The sequence below is a fragment of the Lepidochelys kempii genome, chromosome 2, assembly GCF_965140265.1.
Source record: "Lepidochelys kempii isolate rLepKem1 chromosome 2, rLepKem1.hap2, whole genome shotgun sequence".
Taxonomy (NCBI): domain Eukaryota; kingdom Metazoa; phylum Chordata; order Testudines; family Cheloniidae; genus Lepidochelys; species Lepidochelys kempii.
This window is the reverse complement of record NC_133257.1, coordinates 212,521,114-212,534,422: the sequence shown is the minus strand read 5'-3', so window position 1 is coordinate 212,534,422 and position 13,309 is coordinate 212,521,114. Positions and strand designations below refer to the sequence as shown.

At 38.8% G+C, this 13,309-nt stretch overlaps 1 protein-coding gene across 1 annotated transcript in view; it reads left to right on the top strand.

Annotated features, from left to right (window-relative positions):
• The window catches only part of HDAC9 (histone deacetylase 9), a 704,899-nt gene that overhangs the window by 583,185 nt on the left and 108,405 nt on the right, over positions 1-13,309 (top strand). The window contains exons 20-23 of the mRNA XM_073333773.1: positions 797-852; positions 1,097-1,184; positions 5,391-5,510; positions 5,824-5,921. Coding sequence (XP_073189874.1) covers positions 797-852; positions 1,097-1,184; positions 5,391-5,510; positions 5,824-5,921 — 362 coding nt within the window. The remainder of the gene's footprint in view (positions 1-796; positions 853-1,096; positions 1,185-5,390; positions 5,511-5,823; positions 5,922-13,309) is intronic.

Below are 13,309 nucleotides of genomic sequence, written 5' to 3'. Positions count from 1 at the left end.
GGGGGGACTTCATGGTTTTTTTTTTACGTGATGCATTGCAGTGAATCTGTAGGTTAAGGAATTCCTTGATCATCACTACTTCTGATAGCTGCTGTGTATGAAAATGTTCTATAAAACTCCAGAATGTGTGTTAGAAATTGACTAAGGGAATTCAATAAAGTTGCAAGCTTTGGCAGGCCTCCAAGCTTAATTTATAGACTGGAGAAGAATGAGATTTTCATTGTCCTCCTTTTCTACTCTTAGGAATTGCCTTTTCTGTGTGCGAGTGTAAATTTATCATTTAGTTTACACAGAAGGTAGAGCCAACATTTCCAAACCATTGTATGTAAATATCAATGCTTTTTTCCTTTCTACTGTTTTATAGTCTGAAATGGATCAACAGGGAGCAATTTAATTTGGATGAAATGTTAATTTGGGTGGATCAGTGATACTTTCTCTCTACCAACTATGAATTCTGGACTAAAATGAATAAATCAGTTATGCTTGTGTCGTACAGAACAATAGCTATTGTGTATATTTGCCATCTATGTGCTGTACAGCTCCAAAATATCTTACTGTTATCCTGGCTATATTAGAGTCTGTCTCTTTGCTTCTCTTTAAGTTATGATATACATGCAGCTTTGATCACATATATTGTTTCTGCTAATTCTATGAAAGGGTAATGGGGGCAGCAAAACGTGCTCAAGAGCCTCTGGTAGAATCCAATTCTGTTTGCCTGCTGTGCTGTGTTACACAGAGAAACCAGCTTTTTTTTCCAAAAAAATCTGATAATTGAAAACCTATCTTGTTCTTACAGAACGGTTTTGCTGTTGTAAGGCCCCCAGGCCATCATGCTGAAGAATCAACAGCCATGTAAGTACCAGGGAATATTGCCCATCTTGGAGTGCTAGGGTTACTGGCAATCACCTGCACTGTGCATGTCTCTGAAGAACTCTAATTGTTAGCAGATGACTGAAAAGGCTTTCTAGGTACTCCCAGAAGCAGATTTATGGCTTCAGAGATCTTATAGGGTTTTTTTTTAAATGCCCTGAACATTATTTATAACTGTTTTCCTGACTGATTTGCTTTCTTATTTCTGTTCTTCTCTATTCCACAGGGGGTTCTGCTTTTTTAATTCGGTTGCAATTACTGCCAAATACTTGAGAGACAAGCTAAATATAGGCAAGATATTGATTGTAGATCTGGTATGTATTCTTGGCAAGCATCACACTTTCAGTGCATCTTGATAAAATATAGTGAATTTATATTTGTATGTCAGGCTTTCCTGCCTTTAATACTTACAAGAAATAAAAGTGTGTATTTCCTTTGAATTTGGGAACTCATTAAAGCCAGGATGGCAGTACTGAAACTATAAACATCTATGTTTCACTTTAATGGTGTTAACTGCAACTTAATGAGAAGAAGGCACAGATCAGGGCAACATTTATGGTCCTTAAATGAATTGATACTTCCACTGTTAAAATAACCCAACAGAACCCAAGTTTACTTTTCCCTACAGAATACAGACTTTAAATAGTCTGATATGCTTTAAAGAATGCTGTTGCTTTGGTAACCAAATTGGCCACTTCCCCCATCTGCTTGTTGAGTAACATTGATATTATTAAAACAAATCAACAAGTCATTCTCTCTGAAAAGTTTTCAAATCATATATGCCAGCTTTGGATGATTCCCTGCAGGAGAGCAAAATGATTAAAAGTCAACTTCATTGGATTAATCTAGTATTTTAATAGAATGCATTCTTACACAATAGAGTTCTAATTTGTTTAACAGATGGTTTATTTAAATACAGATGACGTTTGGCATGTTGTCTATATTATTTTCATGAATAATGAATTGGAGCTTTGCTTCATACTTAAAGGATCAGCTCAATACACAGCCTAGAGAAAGCTGAATGTTGATTTATGAGCACCATTTTTGTTTTGCCTACAGTTCATGAGGAGGTGTAATAGGTTGTCTGACAAAGCATAGACAGGAAATGAACCCTGGCATCAAAACCTAACCTGTTACATCTGCACTTAATTAATTTTTGCAGGTGATAAAAGATTTAAAGACAAAATATGTTAAAGGTTTTTTGAAGTGCATGGCTTAATAGTCTAAATCTTGTTCATATCTGCTCTCATAATTAAATCTTATTGTGAAGTCATGGCCTTACCATCTAGCACTTTTGTTTACTTAAGTGTGCATACTAGTAGTTAAGGAAAAAGAGAGGGGGGAGGGGAAAGTGTAAGCAAGAGAAATAGCAAATGAAGAAATATATGGTTAAAATAAATATAAAAGTAATATTGATATTCTTGGAATAGTTTTCAAATATTTATCAGAAGTTTTACCCTATGGTTTAGGAATGCACTGATGGAGAGAAAGAACAGCGCAAACATATTTCTGCAGAAACTCATCAGGATTTGTGAACAAATTCACTTCCACTGTATTTTGTGTCCATTTGCTCACTGGGGTTAGTCAGGTGATTGGGATTTACTATCATGAAGTAAATTTTAAGTTTATAAACTCCTAGCAAACCTATGTAAAGTTTAGATCTGCTTATAAGTGTTACTGTCATCCAGTCCGGGAAGAGAATTATAAACAAGAGGCCTATTTGACCAATCTCCACTAAGAAACCCAGCTTGAATTTTGAATGGCAAGTAACGCTCAGCTCCCCTCTGGCTCTCCTCCACAAACATGTTGAGCTGAGCTGGTACGGAGGGCTGGCACAGATGACTTCACCCCTGGAACAGTCACAGTCTGGTCTCTGATCTCCTCCAGGGTCAATGCAACAACGTGTTGCCCCTTCTATGAACATAGAGGCAAAGCCACAATCCAAATGTAACTAATTACCTATGAGAGCAATAATGTCCATTCAAAGCAAAAAGAAAAGGAGTACTTGTGGCACCTTAGAGACTAACCAATTTATTAGAGCATAAGCTTTCGTGAGCTACAGCTCACTTCATCAGATTCATGCATCTGATGAAGTGAGCTGTAGCTCACGAAAGCTTATGCTCTAATAAATTGGTTAGTCTCTAAGGTGCCACAAGTACTCCTTTTCTTTTTGCGAATACAGACTAACACGGCTGTTACTCTGAAACCTGTCATTCAAAGCAAAGGAGAACTGCCCTTAGTGGTCTCACCTGAAAGATAACATCGAATCATAGATGTTAGGAGCGTGAAAAATCGACATCCTTGAAAAATGTTACTATGCTGACCTAATCCGCAGTATTAGGAAAAATTCTCCCATCAGCCTAGCTACTGCCTCTTGGGGAGATGAATTAACTACATCAGTGGGAGAATCCCTTCCGTGGATGCAGTCAGGGTCCACACTTACAGAGGCACAATTGCAGCGCTGCAGCTGTGCCGCTGTAGCATTTCAAGTGTAGATGTACCCTGGGATTTCTAATTGACCTTCCAGGCTATATGTTTATAGTGGCGAGCACAATGCGGCCCCAAGCTGACTGAGACCTGTAGGGGCTACTACAATAATAATAATAATAAGTAATAATAATTAATAATATTCAGTCCAGTGCATTCCTTAAAGTTCAGAAATGCTTTGGTATATATAACTTTAACTTCTCTGTTTTTCATTTTGAAACTTTCTACGTCTACGCCAGGGGAAAAAAACACCTCCCTTTCTGCTTTTCTTTTTTCATTCCTTCCTATGAATAAATCTCAGTTTTTGGATTGATCCATAGTTTCTGAATAAGTTATACATTTCATCCAAGAAGGATAGGCTCAGAACCCAGCCCATACACAAACCATATAACTGATTAATAGTAGAATACACTATCCTTACCATGCAGATATCTTTGTCTACTCAATGGCATTTCCGGACTATTTTCATTGGCAAAATTTAAGTTTACAATAGAAAATTATTTTTTGCAGGATAGAAGATGAAGAAGTATATAAAAGGCCCAAGTGTCTATTTTAATTCCTATAATTTAAAAATTGTTGGAACAAGAACATATTAAAAAAATCAAACCCCATGACTGTAGAAGCCAACTTAAGAATGGAGAGCACAGGCCTTTATATCATTTATTTTTATGTTCCTTTAATTTGTATCTGGTGCCCAGAGATCACAGTGAATAGATGAATGATGAACAGCTGGCAATTTTGTTGAGAGGTTTTGAATAAAATATTTTTTGAAGACTATATATCAGCCCAGACCCAAGGACACTCGTTTGTAATGAAAATGCAGTCAAAGCATTAGGGTTGCTTTTCAAAATATTTTGTTTATTCTCCTTGCGGTATAGCTTCTTGAAATCTATATTTTTACTCAGATGGAGTAAAGAAGCAGAATCAACATCTGAAATCTTTCAGCCTCTTATAAGGTTCAATGTGGAAGTTTAGAAAAAAACCCCAAACCCTTCAGTTTTCTTCCACCACAGTGCACCTGGGTTTTCCCTTTTCACTTATAAAACCCCATATGTATCTAACCATATACTGTACAATGAGACAATTGTGAAGAAACAAAAAAGAAATTTGAAAAGTTTAAACCGTTATCCATTATCGTATGCTCATTCTCTAAATATTTTTTAAAATATTTTATTTAAAGAAAGAGATTTCCTGTGCACTGGTGTTCGGGCTGTTATATAATGTTTGAAATATGCAAATTGGCTATGGTCATTCCCTGGTTGTGGAAGGCACCATACTATCAGCTCTTCTCTGCCAGATGATTTAATAGCTAATGAGATCATACTGCTATGTCTTTGACTGTTGCCGTCATGATTTTGCAAAAATGAAGTATGAAGTCCTTCTGCATCTGGCATCTTTTGATGTGGATCTAACTGCTGAGGGACTGCTAACTGAACTGAATGTTTCAAGAAAGCCAATTTACTCAGCTGGTCGCAAAGCCTTTGACCTCAGTAGTGGAACTTGGCAAATCAATGAACGCACTTATGGTTAGTGTTCTGTCAAGAATTGCGAAAATGCTCTGTAAACCATAGATCCTTTTGCAAAATACTAGTTTGTAGTTTAAACATTAGTCTTTCTTCAGAGGCCAGTGAGGCTAGTTAATTAAGCCTGAGGGGTTATGAACTGTTGGCAGTTAATAAGTCATAAAATTCCTCCATAAAACAGGATGCTAGATTCCATCACTGAGGCAAGGAGTACAAAGAGCCGGTGTATAAATATCTAATTGTACAAAAGGACTGGGATTTCTCAATGACTGCTCATCTGGAGTCTCCAGGGCACGCTCACTGTGGTTTCCTGATTTTTAGAAGCCAGTTTAAAAAATGAGTGCATTAAAGAGTAATTTGCCTGAAAGTTCAGGAAGTATAGGGGTGGTGGAGGGAGTGGGAAAGAGAAAAGAGGAGGGAGGGGAAGAGAGAGAGAGAGAGAGAAGAACTTATCTCTACTCACCGAGTTGGACATTATTGCATTTGTCATCTATTTAATTTCCCCTTTAGGATGTTCACCATGGCAATGGTACACAGCAGGCTTTTTATGCTGACCCCAGCATCCTGTATGTTTCCCTCCATCGCTATGATGAAGGCAACTTCTTCCCTGGCAGTGGAGCCCCAAATGAGGTTAGGTTTATTTCTTTAGAGACCCATTTTTATTTGCATCTTTCAGGTAATTGCTTTGCATGATTACCCCTAATTTTCTCGTCCTTCGCTGGTGCTTTAAATTACACCAGATTACCAAATTGCCCATTGGGACTGGAGGACCAGTAGAGAACAAGTGTATAACCCAGAACAGTCCCTGTCAAACAAGGCTGGGCTGATTTGACATGGTGTTTGATGTTTGTTTCAAAAGCACACATTTGTATGTTTTCTTATTTTTTTCATCTCCCCTTTTCCTGCTCCCCTCCCCCTTTGGCACTTTCCCCTGTCTTTTCAGGTTGGAAGAGGCCTTGGCAAAGGATATAATGTAAATATTGCTTGGACAGGTGGCTTGGATCCCCCCATGGGAGATGTAGAGTACCTAACAGCATTCAGGTTGGTATTTGTTTCCTTCTAAAAGTGCCAAAACTGGCAGTAGAGTGAAAGCTCACACAAGTAACAACTATAGTAATCCTGAAAGACATAAAAAATGACCCATGGTGGAACTAGTTTAAAATAACTGTTTAAGCAAAATGGCAACAAGACCGCTAACTTTTTTACCTCTGACGTTTGTCAAGACTTGCAATTTGAAAAGTTATATCAAGAATATGCAACTTTATACCGGCACTATATAGCAAATATACTACAAAATATATAAAACTAGACTTTTTATAAAATTTATGATTCTTGGAAACATTATAGGTTTTAATAAACAAGCAATTTACTTGTTCTGGCCATCAACTCAAAATATACAAGAAAATGTTTGATAATTTAATCAGTCACTGATAAACATCATTATTATACGATAGCAGTAAACCAACTTTACATCTACCTCCTCACATGTACCACTATTAAAGTTAAATGTAAACAATTTTACTCGGTATGAGAAAAATACGTAGTTTTAACTGCATTGTAATTGTATAGAAGTATAGAAAATACCAGTAAAGTATAATATGGGCCAAATCCTTCACACCTTACTCAGGTAAAACTCCTACTAAGGTTCATGGATTTGGCCAAGAATGGTATCTTCTGTGCAATACAATAAGGTGTTATTTGCTTTAAAATAAGTACCTGTGAAACATAATATCAGTGAAATATCTCATTCTAAATGACGGATCACTCTTTCAGCCATGAAGCATTGGCTTTTGATAATCTGTTTTCATGGGGCCAGAGGAGAAAGAACCTATTTAAAACATGCCCTACTGTACTTACTTCCAGCAGCCCTACATTTCATACATCATTTCCTTTCACAGTAAAGCAGAATGCATTTGGTCTTATTGCTGTGGAAGGGCTTGGTGAACAAGTGCCAGTCAAGACTGGGCAAACTGTAACTGCTGGGAAATACCAGGCTTCAATTTGTAATGGCTGCAGTTCAAAAATGGCAGTGAGTCCACTAACTTGTACCTCTGACCCTGTCAAGACTTATAATTTGAAATGGTTTATCTAAAATATATAACTCTGAACCTGTACGATAAAGCAAATATACCACAAACATATAAAACTTTTTTTTTTCTGTAACACCTCTTGGGTGGTCCATGAAGTGGTATGTACAGTATCCAAGAAGGTTTTGTATTTAGACATCACACAACTGAATTCAAAGCCTAAACCCTAAACATAGAAAATTACGATCTGTTACTGTTTTTGTGAAAAGGGTTTTAATTTTACTTACACCATTTGCCTTACTTAAAACAGTCTAACCAAACAGCCAGTTATTTCAAGGGACATTATCGAGGTGGTAGGCCCCAAAATTTGACTCCCTTAAAAGTTTCATTTACTCTGTTGCCAAGGTCAGTCTTGTTCTTTGTTTGAGATTTTATAAAAGCAAGGAGATTGGCTGACTCAGGACTAATACTGGGCTATAGTGCTTCTCACCTCTACGTTCCTGGTTCAACTCCAGCCCAGGTTTGTAGTGAGTGAAATTGTCACCATATTATGGCTTATGTGAAATGAGTTGGTGGTCTCAGCCCTTTTTAATGGGTAGAAGTTTACATCACAGAGACCACTGCCATACTTATCACTGACAGCAGAGACAGGAAATTAATGATCCAGCCTAAATCTATTCCCCACAGGTCAAGTTTGAGGCACATTCATGAACACTGTGGAGAAGCTTGTTTTGCTCCTGTCCATGCTGTGCTGGTGTCATGACTAAAAAGAGGACTTCAGACTTTGAAAGGCAAATTTTAGAAAAAGAAAAATATTGTTATTTATTAAAGAATAAATAATTTTAGCAAGTCTGCAACCATACAATAACAACTTGTTCCAACTTTGAAAAAAAAACCAGACTTTTATAAATTTAATTTTACTACTATGCCTTCACATAAAAATGTAGGCAGCTTAATTCATTTTATCTAGCTGTTATGTCAAAATTTGGTATTGCCATTCTAACAGTGTCCCTTTAAAACCCATAGTTATGTCCAAATAATGTGGATACCACTTCTGCATTGTTCTACAGTTATTATTATTTTATTTTGAAACTCTTTTTGTGAATGTGATGCTACTAAACAGCATGGGATTGTTTGTAATGGATACTGATGTGCTCCATTTATCTAAAAGAGCAGGTGTAGTAGTAAAAGTGTCCCTTCAGTACCACACCCCTGTGCCTCAAACCTTCCCTGAATAGGAATAAGAATAAGAGGATAATTCAGTCTATTTGCCTCAGTAATCTTTGCCTCTCTTTTGAGAGTGCCATCATGAATACAATTAGTACTAATTGTGATGATGGTTTAGCATAGTTGTCAATATAGCAACCTGAATGGAATTTGGAGGGAGGAGCGCAGGTTTCAGGAAGGAGGAGTTTGGAGGAGGCACCAAAGTCAGTCTGTGTGCTCTTGGCTTGAATGCTAGCTGCAGATACAGCATCTGTGTATATAGTTGTCTTAAAAAAGAGCCAGTTTAGCTCTTCGTTGAGTGATTGCTCATGTCCATTCCATGTTAGGTGTGTGAACACCTAAGATGATTTGCCAGATTGTTGCCAGAGATTTTTCTCTCAGTGATATTCATTGGGCCAGCTCTGATGCCCTCTGGTGCTGCACGCTTATGCACATGTATAAGGGGCACTGCCGGCTCCACACCCTCTCAGTTCCTTCTTACTGCCCGTGATGGTTGCGAAGCCTATGCCCATGAGCAACCCACACCCCAGTTGTCTGAAGTGTCTGAGAGAATCTCATATGTAAGACCACTGCCAAATTTGTTGGGACTTTAAACCTTGCACAAAGAAGGTCAGAGTGATCAGACTTAAGGATATCCTGATGGAAGCGGCTCTTAGACTGGCTTCAGAACTAAGCCCCTTGGATTCAGCACTTCAGCCTCTGTGCAAAGTGCTCCTCCGCCACTGTGTGCATCCCGGCACTGCTCTCCATCCCTGGTGCCAAGAAAGAAGCACAAAAAGCAGCACACCGATAGAGGGTGCCTCGCTGCTGCCAAAGAAAGGGAAGCAAGGGGAAGGTGATGGAGTGCGACCCACGTTGGGCCATTCCTCCATCCCCGGTCCCATGGTGGCACCATTGATTCTGCTGAGATCATTGAGTCCAGTGTGCTCCATCTGATTCGACGAAGCACTTCAGGCCCCAACAGCTGCCATACTTCTCAGCTCCACCTCCAAGACAGGAACCTTATCAGAGAAAAGAGAGAGGTTACAAGTGCTGTCAACTATTTCCATCCACCTCAACCTCCCGTCGGGATCACAAAGGTTCTCTGGTGGGTCCAAGCAGGCCTTTAGAAGGTGCACCCCAGGGTATTATACCACTTCCTGCTTCAGATCCTGCTTCCTCTTTATTTTTGGATTGGCTGCCCCACGTCAGCCCAGCATGGTCCTGCATAACATTGAACCACTGGATTCTAAATACTATGGCAATTTGTTATACTGTGCAATTTTTATCTACCCCTCCCTCCCACCCCTATTCCCGTCCCTCTTCAGGGACCCTTCTCATGAGCAACTCCTTTTCCAGGAGGTGCAGACCCTCCTATGGATGGGGGCTGTGGAGGAGGTACCTCAAAACTTGAGAGGGAAGGTGTTTTACTCCTATTATTTCCTAATCCCAAAGCTAATGGGGGCCTTCATCCCATCCTGGACCTGCATTGCCTCAAGAGATAGCTCAGAAACTGAGGTTCTGCATGCTCTTCCTAGCCTCTGTCATTCCCTCCCTGGATCCGCCCTTGACTTGAAGGACGCTTACTTTTATATTTCTATCTTCTGTGGCCACAGATGATTTGTCAGGTTTATTGTAAACCAGACTCATTACCAATTCACCGCTCTTCCCAATGGCCTGTCCACAGTCCCCCGGGTTTTCACGAAGATATTGTTGCCTGGAATAATGCCTGAAACACTGGAACAGCTGACAAAGGTGCTTGATGAGTGCTGTGACCCCAACAGAATGAGAATGTAGAAAGATTCTGATTTTTTTTTTACCTGAAACCAAGAAGCAGAAGAGGGGATAAATTCTTAGGTTACAGAGCTGAGAACTGTGGCATCCACATTGGTGACATTAAACATTCCCTAATTAAAGACCCGTTCTCAGCTTACAGAAATGATTGTTGAGAGAAACAGAGAAATCCCTAGAGAAATGCCTCCAAATAGCAAGGGCAGCTAAATGTTCAGGGAAAGGATCAAAACAATAACAACCACTAGTGCAGAACAGGTAAACAGAAACAGTTAAGAGAATGCCAAGTTAAGCGGGTAGTCCACTACAACAAAGCCGAGGACCTGAGGTTGTTACACGCTGGTGAGCAGGTCTGAGTCCAGCTGTCCTATAGTCCAAAAGCAATGGCAAAAGGCAACTGTTGAAGTTGCAATGGGACAGGTTGTATGAAGTAGCAACAGACTCAGGACACTGATAGAGACAAAACCAAAGACAATGTCGGAGTAGCAGCAGTCAGCTGGCACACCCAGACAGATAGGGCCAAAGCCAGGACCAAGAGGATGTAAAAAGAGCATCAGGTGTCAGCTGGTCTGATGTTGAGAAATGAAAAAAATGAGGTATATGAGCAACACAGAGGACCAAGATGGTGCCACCCAACATAATGAAGGCAGTGACAGGGTAGAAGCAAATCCCCCTCCGATAGCGGTAATACAAACAGCCCTCAGAGCTCTGGCTTCTTCCCAGAATTGCCATAGGCTCATTTTTTAAAATGTTGGCAACTATGGCGTAGGGTGCCAATTATTGCTTGATTGACACTAATTTCACAACAGAGGCCCTTCTAAACAATAATGGCCATAGAAACAGACACCCGCTTTTTTCCCTCTATTAGATTTTTGTTTTATAGTCAGGTATTCGGCCTTCATTGATACTTTCGATGTCATGAATGTAATGCTTTATGTAGATATCTGTTCTTAGGAACCCGCACTCACACGCACAGAAATGCACATCTCGTCTGATATGCTGATCTATCACCGGATGAATCCAATTAACATGTCTTATTTGTGCTGAACAAGAGTAAATCTCAGTCTTTTCCCTCTAAAGCAACCTAGGAAAATCCTGTAGTATTCACAGAAGAAGTGAAAACAAACCACCTTCCATGTATAAGAACCCATGAACCCAGTTGCAGATGAGCTAGAAGCCTAGTACAGAGCAGTCACTTTAAAAGTGTGCTGGATGAGTGGCTCCCATGGGTGTGCTAGGAGAGCTGTGAAAAACCACCATGCTGGCTTGTGGCTGCCATGTTGGTTTCATGCTGTTTTATCACTTCTTTAAACTGACAGACACTCATTTATGTGCAAAACAAAACAAAAACACATTTCAGCACAGATAGAGTTCAGATCACGTATTTTTTTCAATACAAACAAAAGTTTTAAATGTATGCAGCCAGCTTGAAAATGTCTTTCTCTATTGTGTAAAAGAAAATGTTTTTCCTTCAGTTTCTTTTGCATTTCTGCTAAGACTGTTGCTTGTATGGTTATTCATGTTAAGTTTAACACATACTGAAGTGCTTGATTTGTTGACCACAAAGAGATAAGTGGAAAATTTAGCTCGATGCTAAAAGACAGAAGGACAAAGCTTTCTATAACACAAGTAGGAAAGTTGATGTTGAAAATAATTCAGAGTTTTCATTCTGCCAACTAGTTTTTATTTTATGCTTGCTTGTTTTGGCATCACTAAACACAACTGTTAATAATATTGAGGGACAGATTTGGATAAATATGAGGCCTGACACTCTCTCTCATTTATTCAGTTGTACATGCAAATTGGCTAATTGTTTATTAAAATAGTACTTAGATGTCTGTATCCATTCATACATGTAGTTTCTTACTTCATGGCTGACTCATTTTTCCAAAACTACCTAAAAGTATGTGCCCCATGTGTTAAATAGTATCAGTAAGTTAGTTATCCCCAGAGTTCTCAGGATATTTCACTCATGGGAAGAAGAGAATCTCATTTAGGCAGCATTTTCCAAAAGTATGGAGTGAGGAGTCATGGCAATGCTAGTTTCCTCCATGTTACCCTGCTAACCTAGAAGGATTGAAGTGATTGGTTTCATTTTCCTTAATGAGGAGTGAGGTTCAGCTTTCATGTTTGGGAAATGTTGGTCTAAGTTATTGGTCAGTATGAAGTACATATCATATTTGTATGCTCACTACCTTTTTCAGACCTTTTGGCTGACCAGCACATAGCTGAGTATTACAGAGATGCCGTTTGTGGCTTCAGATTTAAGGTTGAGCTGAGTTTTGCACTTAAAGCAGGCACCCATCCTCTTAGTTAGATATGAGAAATATAACATTTCCCCCTAAAAATTCAGCACTTATTCTTTGAGAATAGACTGAATTTTCAGAGAATTTACAAGTAAATCCATTAATTAGTTTGAGAGTTAAAATTAATTAAATAATGGGTCTTTCAAGAAATTTAGCACCTGATGTCAGACTTTATTTTAACCCTAAATATTTCAGTAATGGAATAATACAGACTCTTCAAACTACCCATATAATGAAAACTCGTCACCCATCTCTGAAGCCCTTCTCTTTCTGCAATGTCATCTTTGAGATCAGAAGTGAACGTAACATGCCACATGATGGCGTACTATTGATTTATATAATGGTTGTATAATATTTTCAATATTATTATGGTACTATTTAATAAGTAGTATGCCCATTCTACAATGCTGTGTAAATCTCTAGCTGAGAATTAGTATTTTTTGGATAAAATAAGAAAATAAAATATGAGACAACAGATAATGTTTTCCCTAGCTACACTTAGAAGTAAGTGAACTATTAGGACATTAGTATAGTGACTACATGGAATCAATTCCACTATGGATATCCCTCTGTAGAGGAAATTGCCTCTTCTGAAAATTATTACTAGATATCCTTTAATCCGTAAAAAGAAAAGGAGTACTTGTGGCACCTTAGAGACTAACAAATTTACTTGAGCATGAGCTTTCGTGAGCTACAGCTCACTTCATCGGATGCATTCAGTGGAAAATACAGTGGGGAGATTTATATACACAGAGAACATGAAATAATGGGTGTTACCATACACACTGTAACCAGAGTGATCAGTGTTGTTGTATGTACTTGCCTGGTGACCTCAGCTGAGACCAGACCCCCCATTGTGCCAGGCATATGGTCCGAGATAGTCTCAATCCTGAATCCCTTACAGTATAAATAGATGAGATACATATACTGGTTTCTGTGTAAATTGCACAATGTAACCCTAAATTAGAAAGACAATACAGAGGAGTCACAAATAACTCTATAGTCAGATTTCAGAGCGGTAGCCGTGTTAGTCTGTATCAGCAAAAAAACCGAGAAGTACTTGTGGCACCTCAGAGACGAACACATTTATTTGGGCATA